Genomic DNA, 22782 nt, shown 5'->3' on the forward strand with positions numbered 1-22782 from the left:
AGCATGTGTAACTGAGAGGACACATCTTTTCTATCCTGGTAAAATATATCAGTTGGTTAGTGGTTTATTCACCCCTTGCAAAGTTTGCAAGTAACCTACATGGAATATTTTGAATTCTTGAATGTTTCAACTCAAACTTTCACCTCTTAGGGTCCACAACTGCCATTAGGTTGGACAATAAATTAGAACCTTTAATTATGTTTGTATTGAGTGCTATATAAATTGACATAATTAGTATGATAATTTGTTTTGCATTTTCATACACACAGAATGGCATACCTGTATTACATATAATGTGTGTTGAACAGTTATGTTACTTTGGTCAGCTACCTTAAATACAGTACGCAACATATACCAACATACTGATGAACCTGTGAATTGACCAGCAGATCCACTGATGGTCTGGTGTTAAGGAGCAACTTTGTCGGGTGGGGAAGCTTTTCATTTCTGACACCAGCTCCCAGCGAGGCCACTGTAAAGACATTAATGACTGTCCTTGAAGTGTGGCATTTGGAGCCGCCACACTGCGGTGAAAGACTTTAACCAGCCACCAACCGCTTGCTACCTCTATCCCATCACAGCACAACAGTCTGAATCCCAATCCGCTGCCAGCCCCGGAGGCTCCTCTGCCAAACAATTCATATTAACTGAAGATGAATAGAAAAGAAAGACAGGAGAATGGAAGTACAAGTTCATACCTTTGGTGACACTCTTTCTGCTAGAGTCTCTATCTATATTTCCCATGCATCAGAATGGATCCAGGAACCTTTCAGCAGTATCTCTGCATGCCTGAAGGTGGTACTATGTGGCTATGCACAATTGTTAATCCACTCCGGAAGAGAGTGCGGAGCCTATATAGGTGTCACTCCTGTATGCCTACGTCAGTTCCTTTCCAGACTGTCCACGCTCCCCAGGCACAGAGCCTCAAAAGCAAATTGGTAGACCGGTTTGCAAAGGCCTAGACTTTGGATCTTAATAATGGATAGAAGCTAATCACAGAATGGGGAGGACAGGCGGGTTGGTGAGAAATCTGTGTTCTTCTTCTAGTGAAGTCTAGCCGCAGATTCCTTATCTTTTGAATAGATACCCAACCAGTAGCTAGGTGTATCTATGAAAGGACTTAAACCAGAAAGTCCTGCAGTACTGAGCCTGCAAAATGCCCCTGTCAGCAAACCTGATGGTCCAGACAATAGTAGTTGCCTGGCAAATGTCCAGGACAGGGACTCTGCATGCTAATGTATTGCTAACGCAGTTGTAGCAGCTTTAGCCCTGGTAGAATATGCTTTATGGCCAGTGCATAGCAGAGCATAAAACAGCACAAGATGGCTCTCTTCTGCACTGTCCTTGATTTGTTTTGCTCCAGAGAATTCCATAAATAGCACATTGTCCACCCAGTAGTCTTAGGTACAATCTATGTAGAAGTTCTTTAAGAAAAAGGGCAGCCAAAAAAACGCCCGGTACCAGAGGCATACAGACAAATAAACAGAGGTTCCAAGTGGAACAATGTCCAATAATGATCTATTTTGGTAATTAATTAATGCTAGAACTGATCATATGCATTTATGACAGGAAGAAGAAAGATAAGGCTGGACCCGTATATTCAGTATACAATATAGCGTATATTAGCAGTATGTTTCAAAATAGGTGCTTTGTGCTCAGGTGATCACATGGTGAATAAAACCCAAATAGCCTAGACACCAGAAAGTAGAAGGATTAACAAACACATCCTACTTCTGGCAAAAGCCCCTTTAGCCAAAAGGGATTGCACTTCCTGCTGCAAAATGGAGAGATGGTTCTCTGTCAGTCACTGGGGGGGCAGGGGGGGGGGGGGGGGGAGGGGGGAGGTAGAAAATGCAGTGAGAAAGGACAGATAAGGCATAACCTCTGGGTGGCTGTGCTCCAGTAAAGCCACACTAAAGAGGCTTGGCAGGTGGGTCTGCAAGGGTAGCAGTAAACTGGGAGGCATGCTGACCTTGGTTAAGGGAGTGGTGGGCACCTCGACCTCAAAACTGCTGCATTCCCTGTTGACGATGGATAGGCTGGTGATTAGGGACGCCTCACCCCAAGTCACGATAGGAGTGGTGGAGCTGTTGCGGTTGGAGAGATAGGGAGGAGAGGCCCAGAGAGCTAACAGCAGCCCTGCTCTCCTTAAAATGCTAAAGAGTGGAAGCCGCCTCTTTCCCCAAACAGGCATGTACCATTAAAGAGCATGTCTATCAGGGAGAACTAAACATTACTGGAGAACCCAGTTGATCAGAGCCACCTATGGCGGAGAATTGCAACACTGGTGTCTTTGGCTTGCCTGATGGAATCGGTGGTGTCCAAGCTAGAACGAATCATGAACTTGAATCATGACCATCTTGAATCATTTAACAAAACATAGGGTGAAGGTCTTCAGACGCACCGAGGAGAACTTCTGCTACTGAATCCCAAAGAGCTGGTACAGGAAAATACATGTTTACCAAATGTTTGCACCCGCTTAGAGAACCCATATTAGGGGAGCAGTAGCAAATGTGTTGGGATTAGAGTGGCTGGCAGAGGCTTGCACCACTAGGCTTTCAGGTGAGGGGTGATCTGAAAAAAAAGCTGGGTCGCTTGGGGAAGAGTGATGGCACCTAGAAATCTGTCGATTGACCGGAGGGCCAGAGCATTACTTGGCCCAAGCCCCCAATAAGGTATCAGTCAGTGCCTCGTTGAATGAAGAAGGGGCTCCAAAAATGTCTGCCCTGGTGGATAGACCACCGCCAACAGACACTGTCACTCCCTTTTAGAGGTTTATAGTTCGAAAATTCCACCTATCCAACCTTTGCCCTGGAATATATTGCAATAAAAAAATGGCATCAAGTAAAAATAAAAGAAGGGGATATCCTCCGTAAACTGATAAAAGTCAATCAAGCAGTTCCAGCTCAAGCCTTGCACCTCGAGCTTTCTCTAGTTAGTTCTTGTGCTAGAGCCATCACCAATTTCATAAGATGGGCTTATAATATTCTACGCGCTGAACAGGGAACCTTACGATGTTTATTAAAAATGGAGACTTTTAGGAACAAATCATGGCAATATCCTTTGAACAAAAATTAACTACAGCACTTTACTCATCGAATTGTACATTAGCACTTTTGAAATCATGGACACCTGTTCATTTGAGGCTCTTTTTAAAACGCCTGACCCCGAGAATAAGTTATGATCTCGATGTTAAACACTGCTCACAACTAAAAGATTATGAACACTATCCAGAATTAATAGAATTTAAATCCCAGCAATGTTATATTGGCTTCACCTTTGGTCACTGGCTCCAGTGTTGTATTATTTTATTGCGGCTAGGGATTCTACCTTTAAAAGCATTTACTTCTAAATGGAACACCTGTGAAAATACCACAAGTATATGCGTTTTATGTGATGGTGTGCATGTACTGTTTAAATGCCCATATCCAACACTGGTCCAGGCCAGACCCAGCATTTAAACCCTATTCGCACCAGACATAATATAAATTTGATACAAGGCCTTAATCGCTTTTTAAAATCCCGCTTGATGAATTTGTTTATCATAACTTGTTTACATTTTTTAAGTGCTTTTTAAAACTGTTTTGATGTGGTCATATCATTCTTTTAAATTGAATGTACTTTTGAAATGTATTGTTCTCTGTAGAGGACTTATTTCAAATTAAATACAAATCTTGAATCTTGACCACTGTCAAGAGATTTGTCTTAACCTTCAAGGTTGGGAGCCGGAGGTGAAGACGTTTGTCCTCACTGAGCATCACCATGGCAGCCTCCTGCAAAACCTCCCTTTTTTTTTTTAAACATATTTTATTGGTTTTTTGTTGCACAACCACATATAAAGCCTTACACATGTTGTTTCACCATCCTCCCTGCAAATTAGGCACAAGCCCCCCGCCAATCCTACCCTACCTAAAGCAGGGTCATAAAAGGTCCCTCCCGGCCTATACAACGCATAACCAATAAGCTGCATAACAAAACCTCTATTTTTAACCCCTATTCAGCTCTGCAAAACCTCACACCAATGGTCATCCTGGTAGGGCTGACAAAACTCATCACCTAGGTCGCAGTCATTATCAGAATCTGTTGCCTAAAGAGAATGAAAAGAGTATTGTCTGCCTTGTGAAGGTGGCCAATCAAATGGGGGAAGTTGCGTCTCAGGTGGATTCGGGGCAAATTGAATCAAAGTCAGGCCGGCGTCGACGTGGTATCGGAAAGAACTATCTGGGCGTCAATGGAGTCCGCATCATCATCGGCATCAAGATGCCCGGGGCCTTCCTAGTTCATGGCACTGGAAGTGGGATCAGGAAAGGAGCAGTAGTTAAGACAGGCTTGAAGGGTCCCGCTGACACCCAGGGCACACCTGCTGGCGGTATTCCAGGAGGAGAGGGTCAGCAAGGTACTAAAGTGACAGAGCATGGCTGCGTGGAACTCTTCAATCTGGTGCAGCATGGCTGAAGGCCCAGAAACTCGGGTTGTGCCAGAACCACCTGAGGTATTGGCTCCAAATTTGTCCAACATTGAGAGTGCGATTGAGAAGTATGGCCCTTCTCCCAGGCCTGCTCAGGTGAATGCAAGTGGCGTGAGTGAGCAGAATCCTGATTCTATTTCTTGGGATTCTTTCGCTCACCTGAGGATTTAGAGCACAACAAAGACCGGCTTCTGGAGCGGCTCTGTCATTTCCAGGAGCGAGATCGAATTTTAGATGTGGAGGGTGACTTGGAACGATTCCGGCAGGAAATCTTTCTGTTTGGCAGTGTAAAGCTCTGCTTTGTGGCCCCGAAGACCTTCAGATTCATCGTTGAACATTCACTGCCGACCTTGGACTCATGACTCAACCCCAGACTCCACAGCCACATATGATGGGGATCCATCACAGACATCTGCAACAGTCCCTACAGGTCTTGAAACCTGTCATTTCTTTTTTTTTTGGGGGGGGGGGCATCTTTTGCACGCTGAAGAAATAAATTGTGTCAAAAGTCTCACAAAGGGAGCTCCGGATCTATGTCTGGTGGTGCGGAAAGACAGGGACAGACGTCAGCGATCAGGAGTGGCACCTATATAGGCTCTGCATGTCACATCTGGAGCAGACCGACTTTAGTGCAGAGCCAATAAGTGCCACCTTCCGGCCCACAGAGGTACTGTTGAAAAGTTTCCAGATCCAGTCTGATGCATGGGAACATCCAAAAAGTGAGGAATTTCTGGCTAGAATTCTCTATCAGAATTTGGGCTAAAACCTTTCATGAATGTAATAGTTTGTTACATATGGTGAGTGACAAATGAAGCTGAACAATAATGTAAGCCTCAGCGCCTTTCCATTAAATTACGCAAGTAGCTACACTTGCTATTCGGCAACAGCAGAATGAAGGCCGGTAGCTACTGTGTACATGTGAACTTCGGAATTTTCTATAATCGGTCATGTACAAATCCTTGCCTCTGTTGCATTTTACATGGACTTGAAAATGGCATCAACCTGTAGAGGAACGTGCCAGCATATTTTCTTTTAATTAAAGGAATGCTCCTGGTTTTCTTCAATGATCTGTTCGCAAATTGTTTATGTTAAAAGAGCTTTCATGTTGCGATACTCCTAGACGCTGCATTAATTATACACAGCTCTTCATGGGGTAAAATAGCAATGACATAATTATCCTACATCATTAGTCTCAGAAAACAGCTCTAGCCTTCCACCATCGTCACATCAAAGCGTTTTCTTCCTGAGTGGGATGTAGAGAAATACTGAACGCCATTAAATGCGAATTTATTTATCGCTTTTTTTTTTTAATGTCACACAATGATTGGGTTGGAACATTAGGCTAGCCTACCGAGATGGGTTACCAGGAGTGAAAAATATTTTCACGTGAATTTAGCCAGCCGATGACATGAACATTTACAATTAAGGAAATTGTTTGAATGAGTTCAAATAAAGCCCAGTTACTTACGCATGTTGCATATAAGTAACGCCTATGTTTCATAGGAAATTATATATGCAGTCAAACAAAGTTAACTGATGAAAGCCCCTGATGAAGTAGCCGTTGTTCTGTTCTGCTGCTTATTCCATCATTCTGACATGCCCCGCATGTGTCACTACGCAGGTGACCCTGGTCATGAACAACATGACAAACAGATGATGTGCATAGTTTGAGTTGCTTCCTTGCAGAATTTGAGACCCTATTAAACTGCAGGGGTCCAGTACAAGTGGAACTTCTTTAAACATGAATGTCCGCCATCTGCATGACAAACAATAGTTTGTGGCAGCAAATTAATAGTCTTAGGGTACAGACCGTTTTTAAATGCGCACTAAAGTGGGGACAATGCGTTATGGCGTGCTCTTAGAAAAAAGCCATATACCATATCAAGATTTGCTCTCCTCTATTCGCTTAGTGTGAAAGGGGTGGGGGAGATAGGAGTGCTTGGGTACATATGGATAGGCTACTGCATTATGGGGGTGAGTCCCACAGTTGCCAGTAGCCAAAGGTTTCTACAGTGTACCATAGGCACTGCCCACCCCATTATTTACCAGGCTCTCAAACGGTCAGACTGTAGTCTCAGAGAAGAAAAAAACATTTAGCAAAAGAGGGAGACCAAGGTATGGTCACTGCAAAACACTGTCGCAAAGAAGATGGAGCGTCTGATCTTTCCCTGCACCCTGTCTCCAGCTCAGAGAAGAAGAGTTGAGGCCCGCAATAGCCCTTGATCACCTGAAAGAGAGTAAATTCACTGGCATCTAAAAAAAATAAAACACACAATGAGAATTTTGGGATTTACTGCATTACCAGTAGAACAAGAGAGACTGCGAGTAAACATGAATTTCAAATGAACAAATGACGTGTTTAATATGAATAAGTCATAAATTGAGCCGTGTTTGACGTAGCAAAGCTTTTAAAGTTGACATTACCAGGCTTCAACTTCACTTGCATTTGCTGTACGTTGCACATGTTTTTAAAATAGTGTTTTCTTGTCACTCTGTGCAGATCGAGTTAGAATGTGTCCTTCATTCAGAATTTTGTAAAATATCCTTAATTCAAGCAGCTTTAAGGTCTGACCTCTCTTGTGCCTTCCATTGTATTCTTTTTGTGCACCTATTGTTCCTGAAAGAAGGAGCAGAGCTTAACCAAATCTTTACAAGATCACTTCTCTGGCTTGCACAGGGTGCACATGTAATTTCAAATGTGTTTTTGTTATGTTCAACAGGACTATTCACTAGTTTTTAATGTGGCCACTACTCATTTTTAATGAAAGATTGTGTTTTTATTTTCCATGTGATATGTTTTCTATTTTACCACTGGACATAGTGATATATAATTTGTTTCACACCATGCTGCCCATGTGATTTCAAAAACCTATATAACATGCTGTTTTGGGATGTGAGCCAAGTTACATTTGGCTTTTCTTAGAAAAGAGATTATATGCTGGTCTGTCTATTGACTTTGTACTTCGAGATTTTTACAAACGTTCTTTGCTTCGAACTGAGCAATCCTTAGGACAGTTTGAACAATGACACATTTTGCTTTGTGCTAGCGGCTAGCCTGTATCTAGTCTTATCTATTATTAGAATAATACTAGAATATGGCCCACACTCTATTATCCTAATTTCCAAATATTTGCATCTTGGGAATTATTTGTGTTTTGATTTAAATTGAGTATTTTTGCCTTCTGTAATGATGCCTACATACATAAATAACCCCTCATTGTTTTAACTTTGAACCTTGTCTGGTGTAAGTTTGATTTGACTTGGTTTATCTCTATTCTGGGGTCATCGTCCTTTGGAAACTACACAAGGGCACTGCTTCCAATGAGTGCTTAATTAAGAACAATAATTCAGAGTCAATAAAAGAAAATAAATGAAAAAGGTTTACAGAGTGCAACAACTGTCAAAAGGCGTCAAGGCACTAATAGCAAAATAGTCTCTGGAAGAAGAGAAATAAAAGCTAGCTAGTGGCTGTTAATGAGTGTACAGCCAGGTCATTAAAGCCTTACGGAATAAGGTGTGGAATTGAAGGCTAGAAACTGATGGGGGAGTTCCACAATGTGGATGCCGCCACTGAGAAAGCTCTGCCTCCACATCGTGATCTCTTGTACCTAGGTATCATTAGAAGATATTTTCTTGAAGACCGTCTGGGGGGAGTGGGGGAGCTGGGAGGGGGGTATAGCGGTGAAATCGATCCCTGAGTTGTTCAGGGCCTCTGCTGTTAAGGACCAAGCAAAGAGTCTTTAAGGTAATTCGCTTGGTAACAGGAAGTCAATGAAGTTTACGAATCCCTACAGAGACAGACTAAAATTTCAGGACATCAAGAATCCGTCTGGCAGCTGCATTCTGGACTAGCTGCAGTTTCACAAGGACTTTCTTGTTAATGTCCGGATAAAGAGCGACACAATATTCCAGTCTGAACATAACAAGTGCAAAAGTTACCTGCTTTCATGCCTGAATAGTAAAAAAGGGAAATACTTTTCTCAGGAATTTAATTATCCAAGAACAGGTCGAAACTGTCCTGTTTACCTGTAAGTTAAAGGATAATTTTGTGTCAATCAGTACTCCAACGTCTTTTGCGGAGTCCATTGGGGTAGGTAAATTCTCTAACCTGTCTGGCCACCACAGATTGGACCATACGGAAGGTTGCCTGCCAAAAATCTTTGTCCCCATTCAAACATAGGTCATTTCTCTCCATCCAAGTGGCAACTGCCAGCATACAGATTTTAAAATTAGAGGCAGTTGCATTGAGATCCTTTGAGATAAGACGCGATGATTTGGGTGTCATCAGCATAGGACAAGGATTGGAGCCCAAAAAATCTAATGAGTTGTGCTAGTGGTTAGACATACAAATTGAAACGGGTAGAGCTCAGGGAAGAGCCCTGCAGCACCCCACAAGGCAACATTATGGAGTCCAAGCAGTACTGTTTCACCATTATCATTTGAGATCTATCGTTGAGATAAGACGCCAGAAGTTTGAGTGCAGAATCTATCACTCCTAGCTGCTGGAGCCGCTCTTCAAGGAGGTCGAGTAGGCGGTATCTAAAGCTGCAGATAGGTCCAGAAAGACTAACACTGCAGCCTCCCCCACATCCGCCATGGAATGGATGTTATGGACTGCAGATACTAATGCTGTTTCTGTCCCATGGTTGCTCCTAAATCCAAATTGGAAAGTGTCAAGGAGTTGCAATTGTTCGAGATAATTGAGAATTGAGATGTTTTTCATGAATTTTGTCAGATACAGGTAGAAAGGAGATTGGACGGTAATTTTTAGGTTCTCTCGGATCCAAATTGGCTTTTTTAAGCAACGGCTTAACTATTGCCTTTTTTCATATTGAAGGAAAATATCCAGATGCAATGACTTTGTTGATAGTTTCCGTAAGGCGGGGGACAATACTCTTGGCTCCTAGTTGTAAGAAATTGGGGGGACAGGGGTCTAGTGGGGAGCCTGATTTGATATCAAGCAGATAACATTTTGTCTGATGCTGTGTCAGTAGAGTAAACTGTGAAAGACTTGCTGAGGAGTTATCTAGAATGGGCTGGTTGCATTGCAAGTCAAGTGGTATATGGGGCTCTGAAATTGAAATATCAGAGAAATTAGAGTCATTGAGCACTAGAGCTTTATAGATATCCACCACTTTAAAATGGAAAATGAAGCCATTCGGTCACAAAATTCTTTGGAATTTTTCTAAGTGCGGTGGAATTGAAGGGACAGTTAAATGGCTAATTAACTTAAAAGGATCTTTGGAGGATTTAGCTGCAGCAAGTTGATTGCTGCAGAAAAACTATTTTTCCTCCTTGATGACCGATTTGTATTCGACCAACATAGCCTTACAAGCCATTTTTTCAGAAAGAAGGTAGGATTTACACCATACTCGTTCCTGGCGATGACATGGCTGTCTCAGGAGCCTGAGTCTTTCAGAGAACCATGGTGCTGTGGGCAGCTTTCTTCTTAAATGAATTGCCTTAAGTTGGTCCAGGATATCACTAGATGCTGTGAGCCACGTGAAAAATTCTCAGTGTCCTCCTGAACTGTTGATTTGCAACTGTTCAAGGTGCAGGATAGGGCTTCTGCGCTAAGTCCCTTTCAATTTCTTCTGGGAGGTAAATTCTTGCTATCAGCAGGAGAACTGTGGACGGTAAACCAGGAAAGAGAAAAAGGGACCGCAGATGGTTGGTCCAAGTAAGGGGGAGAGGGCTCACTGCTTTCAGCCGGACATCGTTAGTAAACATACCGTCCAGAGTATGGCCGGCTTTGTGAGTCGCCGCCGCGACTAATTGGAACAGCTAGCAATAAACCATCATTTCTTTAATGGTCAAGGTATACTTGGAGGTGTCACTTTCCAGACGAAAATTAAAATCTAGCACTGTAAGGTTATTTTTACCCAAATAGGGCTCTAATACATGTGTAAACATAGAGATGAAAGTAGACCTGAAGCCCGGTAGTCTATAGACTAAAATACCAAAGAAGGATTCATTAGGGCCAATTTGTAAGGAGAAAAATGATGCTTCGCAAAGTTTGGAGTCATGGACTGGAGTAAGGTTGCAGATATGATCACTTTTATAGATTACTGCTATCCCTCCTCCTACTCTACCAGCTCTATCCTGTCACTCAATTAGGTATCCTGGGGGGACAGCATCCATCAGGTCGGGCCAGAGCAGTTTTTGGACCAGGTCTCTGTAAAAAAGACCCAATTGGGCTTATAAGTGTTCATGAACTCAGCAGCTTTTATTTTATTGTTAATGAGAGAGCAAGCATTGATCAGGAATCCTGATGAGCTCACTGCGCTATAAATACACAAATCCTAAGAACAGGATAGCAAAGACAGTTCCTGAAACAGGTAATAAGAAGGTGAAAGAGAATTTATATGAAATTGGCATGAGGAGCAGCAGTTCGTATTGCTTTAATAGAGAGTATTAAAGTCAAAGCAGTAAGTGCAGGATGAGAGGTTACCCTGACTAGCCAAATTTAAAAGCTGGTTTCTAGTGTAAAACAGCCCCAGGGCCTCTTTGCTAGTAAAAATGCCAGGGGTTCTGGCACAAGGCACAGTCCAGGCGCGGACAGGTGCAGACGGACTTGCCTTTGGCGCGCCCATGCCGCGCATCCGCTATGGCATCCGGTTTAAATGCCTTCACCCCGTTGCAACACTAGCCTGCTCACCTGACAGTGAGCGCTTCAAGCCCGAAGCAGGAAAGTAGGAAAACGAAAATGTCTTTCCTCTGGCAACAGCCGAGACGGACTGGGTAAGCGAAATGGAGTCAAGTTGCAGAGTAAGGCTAAGTGCGGAGAGCAATATCTTACAAACTGGGCAACTATCTTTCTCACCACCTAGGTTTGCATTTAAAATAACTGCTAATCTGAAGGACATGCAAATACACAAGCCCACGAGACCATAAGGGGCTAGACCAGAGATTACTATGGGAACTACCCCCAGTAAAAGGACATTTCCCATGTGGATCATGTGTCGCCTGTACTTTCACAGAAAACTCTAGGGAGATACCTTTGAAGAGTAAATAGATGCAGACACAAAAATCACACATCAATTGAAACACAAAGAACTGTGTCTACTTGATCACTTGTCTCTGTGGTAAACAATAGGTAGGGATGAACATACGCCCTGTAACATTGAGAATAAGAGAACATCGCAGCACAATACGCTGCTAGAAATCCAATACAGAAATGAGCATACATTTACTCATTGAATGACACACTCCAGAGGATACACGATGGGCTGTGCAAGAAGCATACCCGAACATGAACCAGCATGCCGTCATTAGAAGGGAACAACAATGGCTATTCCGCCTTTCATCGGTCTCAATGATGAAATTCCTTGGCACAAAATATAAATTAGATCACAGTTAGTACACATGTATATCTACAGTACCATCCTTATTCAAAGAATAAATAATTGTTCAAAGGAAAAAAATTATTTGAATCACTACTGAAAAAACCACGTCAAGTCATCAAAATAGATGTGCTTTTATGTCAATCCGACAATTAAAACTAAGATTGACTGGACTGACAATGTTAGCCCACAATGACTTCTCAGATTCGAGCCCCCTTGTTAAAATGACCACCACGTTTGCACATATATGGGAGAGAAGATTCCTCTCCCATTAAAAATAAAACACAGACCCCGAATGCCCCACCCCAGTGTTCCCGCTCTAGTGTTTGAAACCGTGTCTCAACTGCACAAGACACACCTGCTTCCAATTTATGCTGATGGAAGACAGGTTAAATACTGGAGACCCACCACACTCGGCACTTCTGAGGTTGCCAGTGTGAGTAGGTCTTCTAGTGTGCATATATATACAAGAGTACGTAAGTATTGCATAGCCACTCTATTTTTCCAAAACAGAATGTCGGTGCACTTTAACAGCTCACTCGCCAGATCATTAACATGGGTCAAGTGGCCCTGTATTTTGATATTTTACAGCATGCTAATAAGCGTGTCACCAGGCAAAATACTCGAGGAGTCCTGATTTATACCCTCAGTGGGTTAGGTTCCTCACTGATCAACAGAGTGTGTTGGAATTTTATGACATATGTTTTATCTTCCATGTGGTGTTGGTGAATTGCACATTTTAATTCATGGGACACATTACAGAGTGAGCATGAACATGTGAGCATGCTTTGGTGTCTCAAATTGTCAATTCTTTTGATAACAGTGAAATGGTGTCTTTACTACAGGTCTACTCAAAAATGTATTTACTTATATTGATACAACGAGAAGTATAGGTGGTAGGGAGTAACACAAATTAACTCACATATCGAAACCCCAGTCACTGTGTAGATTAGATTTTTATGGTCCTGAAGAAAAGCCGCTAGATCATTCACATGACTAAATTAGGCTTGAAGCATGTTGACCTTCAGCTACCTTAGATAATTACTTCTAGTAGGCAGCACCGCATATTTTAACATAGGCAGTAGGACTCAATCATTAAAATATTTCTGTAGAGTACCCCCTGTCCTATTTTTATCCCACTCTTTCACATGTTTACGGCTTATAAAAATGTCTCCGGTAATGGATCAAACCCAGATCTGTTGACTGGGTGTGAGTGTTTGATTGGTTCTGATGCTCCGTCCATCACCTTTTGTACCGCTTTGTTCGCCGTAAGTTGGCAGGGTATGCTCAGACGTGAGTCCCTTGCTCACTTTGACACTGGATTCAAGCAAGCCTGGCTGAAGACAGCTGAAATGCCAGAAACCGGTCCTAGGAAGCTTGTTTCCGGTCCAGGGAAGGCATGGCTTGGCAGTTCGGGCTGGACTGTTCCCATGAGGCACAGGGTCAGACTGATTTGCATATGGCCATGTCTGAACTGGGGTGGCAGAGTGGGCTAAAGATCGGTGATGGATCACACCCAGATCTGTTGACTGGGTGTGAGTGTTTGATTGGTTCTAAAGCTCCGTCCATCACCACCCCCTTTTGTACCACTCCGGTAAAGAGCCCCCATTGGGGGTGCCTGTCAGGCATTCAAGCGCTTGCCCGTCATGGAGCAAAAGCCCAAAGATGAAGCATGACACCTATCTAGGTGTGAGAGGGCATTTGTTCCCACAGAGTAATGTTCCCTGCAGATTCTGTGGAACTTAACTGACCTAAGCAGACAAATCCATACTTACTAGGGGACTGCATACCCCTGTAATCTTGACATCCTATGCCCTGCCACCTGCTGACTGACAAAACACACAATTACTGGAATGCTTCTAATCAAAGCAGCATCTCTAGCTGTACAGTAGGACAACTCACTGCTGCTTGTGTAATTGAACAGGAGAGCTGGAGCAATATGGTTCCAATTCAAAACACTAATAACCAACATGAATTATCAAACCAAGTTAAGACTATTGAATTGAACTATCTATTATTATTACTATCCATTATTAACCTAACCCTAAGATCCAGCTTATGTTTACCACACTATTGTGCATTGAGGATTTGTCACATAGAAAGGTATCTTAAACAGTAAAAAGAAAAATACGGATTATGTTGCATGCCAACAAATTATATTTACTGAGTAACTTAACTAACTACTAGAGTTAAACTATTTTCGGATGGTTACCCCTTCTTTTTCCTTTTTTGGCAGGCGGGGGGCTCATCTGCTGGTAATTTTGAACTCTAACACTTGGACACTGCCAACCAAAAGCCCGTGTATGTTCTCTCACTTCTAAAACAAAGTCAGGATTGTGTTAATACACCAGTTGGGGTATTTACTGTTACAATAAGGCCATTGTATATGGTGTTGAAACTAGACCGGTAGCAAGTAGAATTAAATGTCACATGACCGAAGCACTAGTTCAATATTTCTGCCTTAGTTGTGTTTTTTTTAATTTTTGTGCGGAATGAAAGTTTGGGATAGCATGGTTAAGAACAGAGCAGACAGTGGGGCTTGAATGCAAGTGAAGGTGAAAGGCATGTTAATATCTGTTGTCAATTCATGCGCTAGCACGTATAACGGACAGGTCTACTTCCAATTGTGCTGTAGCTTTGAAGTGCACCTGGATGGCGAACATTTAGGACAATAACTTACTTACCTTAATAGACAAGACAGACACACATATATCCCTCACGGCCTTGAACAAATCCTTGAAATGTATAACTTACTCACTCTTAGTCCTAACTAAATGAGCTTGCAGAATTAGGGCAATTCAAGGAGCAAACAGTTGGACTGGCTTGGATTGACAAAGCGAAGAACCAAGATAATGCGAGGCGCATTCAAACGCCCTAAAATAATATTAAATGACTATGTGGCCTGAAACCCCCTTAGGAAAAATTAGAACAATTCAGTTTCTTTATATTCACAATAAGACTGTAAAGGGAATTCGAAAAATATGACAAAATCCACCAATCGCAAGGTTTGTACTACGTTTCAAAATGAGGAAAACTGTCCTGTTAGTGATTCACGTTAATTCATATTCACACCATAACTCCCTCTAGACTCACTTGCAGGGAACGCTTAATTATTAAATGTTCCTAAACAAAGCATGTTGATTGGTACAATATTCCTAGAAATAAGAAACAATAGTCAAGTCCCCGAGATCTTAAGTGGCTTTGTTCTTCTTTGTGATTGACACGCTTTGTTTCTCCAGAACAGTTTGTTTGTGTATTTAGGTCAAGAAGAATTAATTTAATCAATGGTAACATAATGGTTTATCTTTCCTTTTTCAATGATACCCCAAGTGTATTCGGAAACTAAGCAGGATTATATAATTTACAAAGCTCATTCATCAAAGAATACTAACTGTTGTATAAAAAAAAGTGCAAATTCAATCTTCTCTACAAGCACACTAGAAGTAAAAACATGTATGTCCTTACTTTGAAATTAGAAATGCTAACCCTTTTGATTGCCTTGATGTTCCCAAAAGAACTTCAGGAACATTTAATCAGTACTAATTACAGAAGGGTGAAATTGTATACCAGAACGTTTGAAACAATATGAAGTTCTTAAAACCAAGCCCAGAATATTTCAGAAACAATCTTTTTAGAACACAAGCCTAACATTCCCAACTTAAAAGAGCTTTTACAAACAGCAATAGCAACTAATCATGCAAAAATGTAATGTTTTGAAGTTTTACAGGATCAACTTAATAAAGTTAGCACGTGTGTCTAGAATGTTAGAAATTTCTTGTGCTGATGGCTTGGAGAGATTTTAAGTCCTTACTAAACTAAGTAAAAAGCATTGTAAAGTGTTGCATTTGTTTACAGAAGGAAAGCACAGAATTGCAAATCACATACATATCTGTGTTTCAATCAGTAGGCAGCCAGTAATTCCCTGCATCTCAAAAAGTAGTGGTTTGAGAATCCCATGGAATAGTGTGCCGTTAGTCTGCAAAGCACTTCAGATTCTTGTCAGGGTTAGTAGTTGCTAGCTAAATATAAATGCCAATGCCAGTCTTTGTGCTAATGCCACGCATTTGGTTCTTCGTTTATCATTAATGCTTGGGGATGTCAGTGAAAATGTATGTAGTCTTAAAGTACGTTTTATTAACCCCAAGGCATTAAACAGTGTTCAACTACAAGTTCAATCTTACATGCTGTTAGGCACCCCCTCAAATTCTACTATATTGATATATTTATTAATTCATCATACAATTATTAGACTAATGTATCATATTTGGGTGTATAACAGCTTCCCCTGCATTGTGTGGGGATCACCTCACTGCATGAGAAACTGGCATCCTGCCATTTTGTTGGCTCAGCCAGCATGCTAATCTAGAACCTGCAATAAGGCCTCTCTATGGTAATTCTAAGGTCCAGAAAATGTTCTGTGGCATGGAGGGGTGCACTTTATTATGACATGTGAGCACAATTCATGTCATGTCCCGGGTTGCAGAAATAAAGCAGTGGTGGCGACGAAACAATATCTGAAAAGTAATAGTCCAGAGTAGACTTTTTTTCTCTACTAGGAGGGACAGCAACCTGTGGTCATACTTATGTCAAAGTTCCTATTCAGTGTAACATCTATATACTCTTGCGCTGACATTTCATGTGCATGCCACAAGCATGTATTCATTAGGTATATGTGGGACACTGTGCAATACAAGTATATTTGCTGGAACCAGTAGGATCGATTTTTAATGTCCCCTAGTTAGACACGGCACAATATGGGGAATTGAAACGGCTTCCCAATCCAATGGAAGTGCACTACTTGCATTCCTGAGGGTGGAGACCGAGACACTGATGTGAGGGAAGATGGAGGCAAGGCTGCCTTTAGAAATCCTGTAAGAACCTTTTAACAAGAAACTGCTGATTAGACCTTCCTGAGTCCTGTAATATGGTGATGGAAGAGGGGTGAGTCAGCAGATTCGCTTAAAGGTGGGGATGTTCATAGGCAAGGCCTGCTTTTTAGGTCGAGCCTAGAGCCAGCACGCATGTGAGACTTGTTGTGGTGGAATAGCGAATAGAAGCCCCGCCCATATTTGCCATTGGCTTGTGTCACGGTCTGTCCTAAATGCTGGCTTCTGATTCGTAAATAGGCTTGTTAGTCCCTCCTTAGTACCGCGTTTGTCACCTCCCATGGCGACTGGCCCCTTTACTTTGGTTGTGAACGGTACATGTTATTTAGACTTTGAGCACTATTTTCTTTAATGAGGTTCTCCTACTGCAGGCACTACATGCTTTGGTGCCTTCTTTACCACCCCTCCTGTTGTCCGTGCCTTCTCTCCCCCACCCTCCCATTGTCTGTGCCTTCTCCCCCTGCCATACCGTTGTCTGTGTCTTCTCCCGTTGTCTGTGTCTTCTCCCCCCCACCCTCCCTTTGTCTGTGTCTTCCTCCCACCCCTCTCCCTCTTGTTGTCCGTGATGCCAACAATTTGCAATGCAATAGGTCTCGCGTAAATGCCAGACCTACTGCATTTCAAATGCTTGTTTGTCTTTCCATTAATGCTACTTCAGGAAGGATGATAGCAGACATGCAGAGCTTCACACTTCATTGTGCTCACGTTCTGGATACTCCTGTCTCAAGCCAGCTTCAAGACTACTCACTGTGGGAGCCAACACCTTAGACAAAGGCTGTGTCTGCACTACAACTAGAAAATATCACATGAAAAGGAGCCATCTCAAACCGTTTCCAGAAGCTTAGATAATGGCTCAACATTCCCTGCCTGGAAAATAATTATAAAAGTGGGACCTAAGCCACCTCACTTTGTTCCAATTCTAAGCTGCTTCACAGGCCAAGGAAAAGAGTGCCCCAAAGAGTACTTGAAGTGCCTATGTGAGCCCAGGATTCCTGTCTGCATGACAACTAGTTTCCAAGAAGTGAAAAGACATCACTTGAAATCTGTACAACTTGCTGGAGAAGCGGAGTGTTTTCCTGGCACTTAGAAGCTTATCTGCCAACTTAGAGAGGGAAGGAGTGTGCCTGGACCTGGAGGAGAAGTACAGGCATAGTATAGCTATAATAGGATGGGCCCCAGGATACAAGTGACAAACAACTCCAACCACTACAGGTGTGGCCCCTATCCCCGTGTCTGCTCTGTAGGTGATTCCCACCCTCCAAACAGGATCTGATAACGGTCATGCAAGTTGAGATAGAAGGTTGCCAGAAAACGTCATGACAACTTCATGCACTCTTTCAGGTAGCAAGTCCTGCATATTGCTAGTTATTCATGTGCTGTTAAGCGAAACATCTCATGCTCAAGCACATTGTTCTTGAAGATGATCGTGCAACTTGGTCATGCAAGAAACATGCATGAAGTATAATGCATTTATAATTAACAGGTTTGACTAGAGAGAATTTTGTTACACCTTATCAGTAATAATCCCTCACACTCATGATGAGGCACCTTCATTGATGTAATCCCTTCGGTCCAGTTACTGTCAGAACCCTCAAAATAGGGACTATTTTATCCACGTCTGGTTGGGAAGCTCTTGAAGGGTGTTTGAAGTTGGATAAATTCTTTGTCATCTCTTCCCATTCTCGTGTGGCTTGAGGATATTAGTTATGTCAAAGCATACCACACTTCTAAAATGCATGGGTACTTCAGCAAACGAAACTTCAAAAGATAAATTAGTATTATTCGCAGCTTCCAGATAAAGATCACACGCTATCCATACGTTTGAACACTTTCCAATATGAACTAAGAGGAAGAATGTCTTTTGAAACCTATTATGAAGTATCAGGAATAAATCCCAATGTTTCTGGTTCCAGAGATTAAGGTTAATTCTCATCTTGCTGTACTCAAGATTTCTAAAAATACTTTGTTTGCCCCTAAATTATCAGTTGTGCATATGCCATGCCTCCAAAACGGCAAAAGACACTTTTGCTGCTGCTAAGGAGTTACCCAATCCTTACTGTACAAAAGCGAAGGTTCTTTTCTTCAACATTACATAAATAATATGGTTGATCAGCATCAATTTAATGTTTATCTCATCTTATCACTGGGGCACAACACAGCAGTCAGCGAGGCCTCAAATCCAATTTCCTGGATGATCCCTGCCTCGTGTGGCATTTGAAACAGAGAGCATACAACATTCCTCCTATCCTCTTTCATATACTAAACCAGACCTTATTTTGGCCTTAGTATCCTCGACTCTGGGTGGGCTTTTGTTGTTCCAATCTTGAACATGCATTGTCAAAACCAATAGAATTGGTTTGGTAGCCAGCCTTTTGGCATTGTCAGTGGGTGTTTTGTCATGATTTTTACAAAACGTTAGTGTTTGGGAATCTGCAGTACCCTCATTAATCTAAAAAGAAATATCAAAAAGCAAAAATATTTTTTAGGGCTCAGAAAGCTCACATAGACAGAGACGCCCATGGCACTTAAGAGAACTACATTGTGTGTGGATGCGCTCTTACAAAACGTCAGAATGCCGTCACTGTCAGTGAAGTGATATAGTGGCTGAAGTGGGTTGATCCACTGCTCTATGCTTTAGAGGACGGAAGAAAAATGAGAATGGTACAATAACAGACCAAACGAAGGGTGAGGAGGGCTGGTTGGAAGTCCATACAAGTATAATTTACATAGAGTTGGAGTTAAATTCAAAAGGACTTGGCTGATGTAAGATCTTAAATCCCTTGTAGGTCTACTACCATACTCTTGAAATTTCTGTCCAAAGATCAAGGTAGCAAATACTCACTTTTCGCCATATCCAGAATAAATGCATGTTCTAGATAAAGTAGAGATTCGTTTTTTGAAAGCCCATTTGTAAGGAATATGTGGTTAGCTCTGCATTAGATAACGTCTGTGAAGGGAGTACTGTGGCTGTGTCTATTCCCTGTTTGTTAAATTTGCTTGAAATATTCTTTGAGGACTTGCCGTTGAAGAGTCGGTAGGCTAAACCACAGAAGACGTATTATACAGGCCACAATTAAATGCAGTGAAGAGGCACATTTCAGAAAACGTGCACGTATTTCAGAACTGCAGTATGCTGCTTTTGAACTTGGATTCTTGTGCAGATATTAAGGGAAATAAACTCTAAATACAGCTAAGGTGTATTGTTATTACCAGGATTAACAGTGTGCTGAGGCCAAGCAGTAAGCAAATGATGACATAAGTTTAGAAGGCATGGTTTGAAAAGCAAATAGGTTACTGACAGATACATAGCATGCAGGTTTAGGACCAGATTTAGAGTTGGCGGATTGGTTCCTTTGTCGTAGACGAGAATTATATCCTGTAAACCTTATTACAAGTGCATTTTATCCTATGACGCTTGGAAAAAGGCAGACAGGATATTGGTTGAAGTTAGACAATGAATTAAGTCTTTCATATTTAGGCTTGGATAGTTTATAAAGCTTTAATGGAGAAGAAACGGGAGTTAAAATAACTGGATTTTTTCAAAGTGAAGTGTGAATAAGGAGCTGAACCAGAGAACAGTCATCTTGCATAAACCATCACTAACTTCTAGCACGAATTCATGCGAGGATGCAACAGTGAGATGTCCAAGACGAGCAGTCTGGATGCAAGAGTGAGATGTTCTAGGCTATCTGGCTCAACTGAGAAAAAAACATTCTCTCTTCTGCAATCAATATTTTGAATAAAGCATTCTACATGGGGTATTTGACCTGTATCTCAGCAATGTAACGCTATCTGTAGCAAAAGGAATGAAAACGCCCGAGCCAAAAGAGTAACTTATGTTTGCTCCGTTAGCATGAAACAAATGTTAGTTCGGACCCAGACATGTGCAGATCGGTCTTGACCCAGTTCCTCATGAGTGATGAAGACTTGTGGTGTGTATCAGCTTCTTCTACATGATGAGAAATATTATGACGTATAAAAAGTATGGAATAAGGAGAGCCTGGGACAAAGCAATTTGTAAGATGACTCCACGGGAGCAGTTATTTTGATGCCTCCAAGGATCTATCCCGCAGAATCTCAGAAGTGCTTCATTCACTATTGTTGTTGACAGTGTGCAGTGCTTAAAACCATTGTTATCACATCGTATTGTGTAAAGGGCATTTGTATTTTTCCTCAGCTCCGCTCAGTGATGTAAACGGTTAACATTTTTCCTTTCCAAAAGTCGCTGGAAGTGGATTGCATTATTTTTTTTATCAATTTCACTTGTACCTTAAATAAAATTGAATTGATTGTGACATTGGCTGTGCAACCTGGGTTGGGGAATGGACGAGGCTTCAGCTCTTACATTGGTGTTTATTAACCACAGCCCCCAAATTCATGGCTGAATTATTTTAGGTCACATCTGAGATTTTACCTGATATTTTATCGCAGGCTGATACAGTTTAGTCTTAAAATGCACACATTTCCTCAGTGTCTAATCTGTAGACCATCCACATGGCCACAGAATCAATATTCTTGATATATTTTTCATAAGTGTGGGGTAACAAGAGCTATATAAAAGCAAACATTTTTCCCTCTTCTCTCTCTCCCCTACCCTTCTCAATCCAAATAACTGACCAACATATCCATCACTCAAATTAATTAATTTCATATTTCACTATACTAATTTCAACACTAATACTTTATGGGTTCTGTAGTGGCGTGCTACTTGCCCAAAAAAGCGCTTCAACACCCAATCAGGTGTAACAAGCTCTATATAAATGGAAACCTTTTTCCCTCTTCTATTTCTCTGCTATCCTTCTGAATCCAAATAACTGACTAACCTATCCACCACTCAAATTACTTTCATATTTCACTATACTAATTAAACACTAATCCTTCATGGGTTCCGGAGTAGCGTGCTACTTGCCGAAAAAGCGCTTTGATGCCTCGTCAAGGGTAGTAAGAGCTATATAAATGCAATTACAATACAATACTCCTTCCTCGAAGCTTGAGTATATCAGGGTTAAAAATCATTATGGCCAAACACACCCCTAGGGTCAACTTGATGGAGTCTCTTCTCATCTTGCAAGGGGAGGGAGGGCAAAAAATGCTGCAGGGTAATCGATTGGCTAGCGTGGAAGGGAGTAAGGACCGTCTAAAGGAACCGCTCTTGTTCAGTACCAGTTTGAACTGAAAGGAGGCGATATAAAGCGGTTGTACCGTGAGCGCCTGTAATTCACTCATGTGACATGCTGATGTAATCATGAGGAACACGGTTTTCAACGTCCAGAGTTGTGAGGAACAGCTGTGCATTGACTCTAAAGACCTGCACATGAGAAATGTCATGGACAAATTCAGCCCCACTGAGGTATAACAGTTTTGGGGAAACAGATGCACCAAACCTTTTATAAAACGTATTGAAACTTGCGACTTACACAGAGAAAGTAGGTCAGTTAAACATAGGAAAACCGAAAAAGCTGTCAAATACGCTTTCACAGCGCCCAACGCAAGGTCTTACTGGGCTAACAAAGGAACAAACAGAAACTCTGGCTTGTAAGGGAAGAGAGAGTTGCCTGCTACAGGTCAGGTTGACATCTACCTGCCACCACTGTACCCAAGGTGTCCTTTTAGGATCTAAATGGTGTTAGAGAGGTAGTCCTGATGCTGGGACCAATGAGTTTTAGCCATTCAGGATACAGAGGACACAAGGGGCCAGAAGGCCAAGAAACCTCAGAGCCGTCCTCATTAAATAAAAACTTCTCTGAATCGAGTACCCTCTTTATGGTTCTCTTTCAGGATAGAAGGCCGACTCCCTGCATCAGAATAGCAGAGTGTGTCTCTGAGAATCACTCCAGTGCAGAAAGAATGTAGGGTAGGAATGAGAGCGATGGATCTCCAACAGGCAAGTAAATGCATTCTGCCTACTACCAGTCAGGCATAGACCTAGGAGGGCAAACTAAAATGGCTTAGCAACCTCTGGAGAAAGGGAGAAAGAATCTGAGGATTGCTGCCCCTACTTTTTTTGAACAATGTATACCAGTGCCCCAGTCACAAAGGCGAAAAAGCTGGGCAGGCTGCTGCAGTACAGACTGAGAGGGCTCGA

The 22782-nt window shown here is 42.0% G+C and overlaps 1 protein-coding gene across 1 annotated transcript in view; it reads right to left on the reverse strand.

Annotated features, from left to right (window-relative positions):
* SUCLG2 (succinate-CoA ligase GDP-forming subunit beta) overlaps positions 1-22782 on the reverse strand; it is a 583799-nt gene that overhangs the window by 457257 nt on the left and 103760 nt on the right. Inside the window, exon 3 of the mRNA XM_085624774.1 lies at positions 15294-15309. Coding sequence (XP_085480900.1) covers positions 15294-15309 — 16 coding nt within the window. The remainder of the gene's footprint in view (positions 1-15293; positions 15310-22782) is intronic.

This window comes from Triturus cristatus, chromosome 9 (genome assembly GCF_964204655.1).
Source record: "Triturus cristatus chromosome 9, aTriCri1.1, whole genome shotgun sequence".
Classification (NCBI taxonomy): domain Eukaryota; kingdom Metazoa; phylum Chordata; class Amphibia; order Caudata; family Salamandridae; genus Triturus; species Triturus cristatus.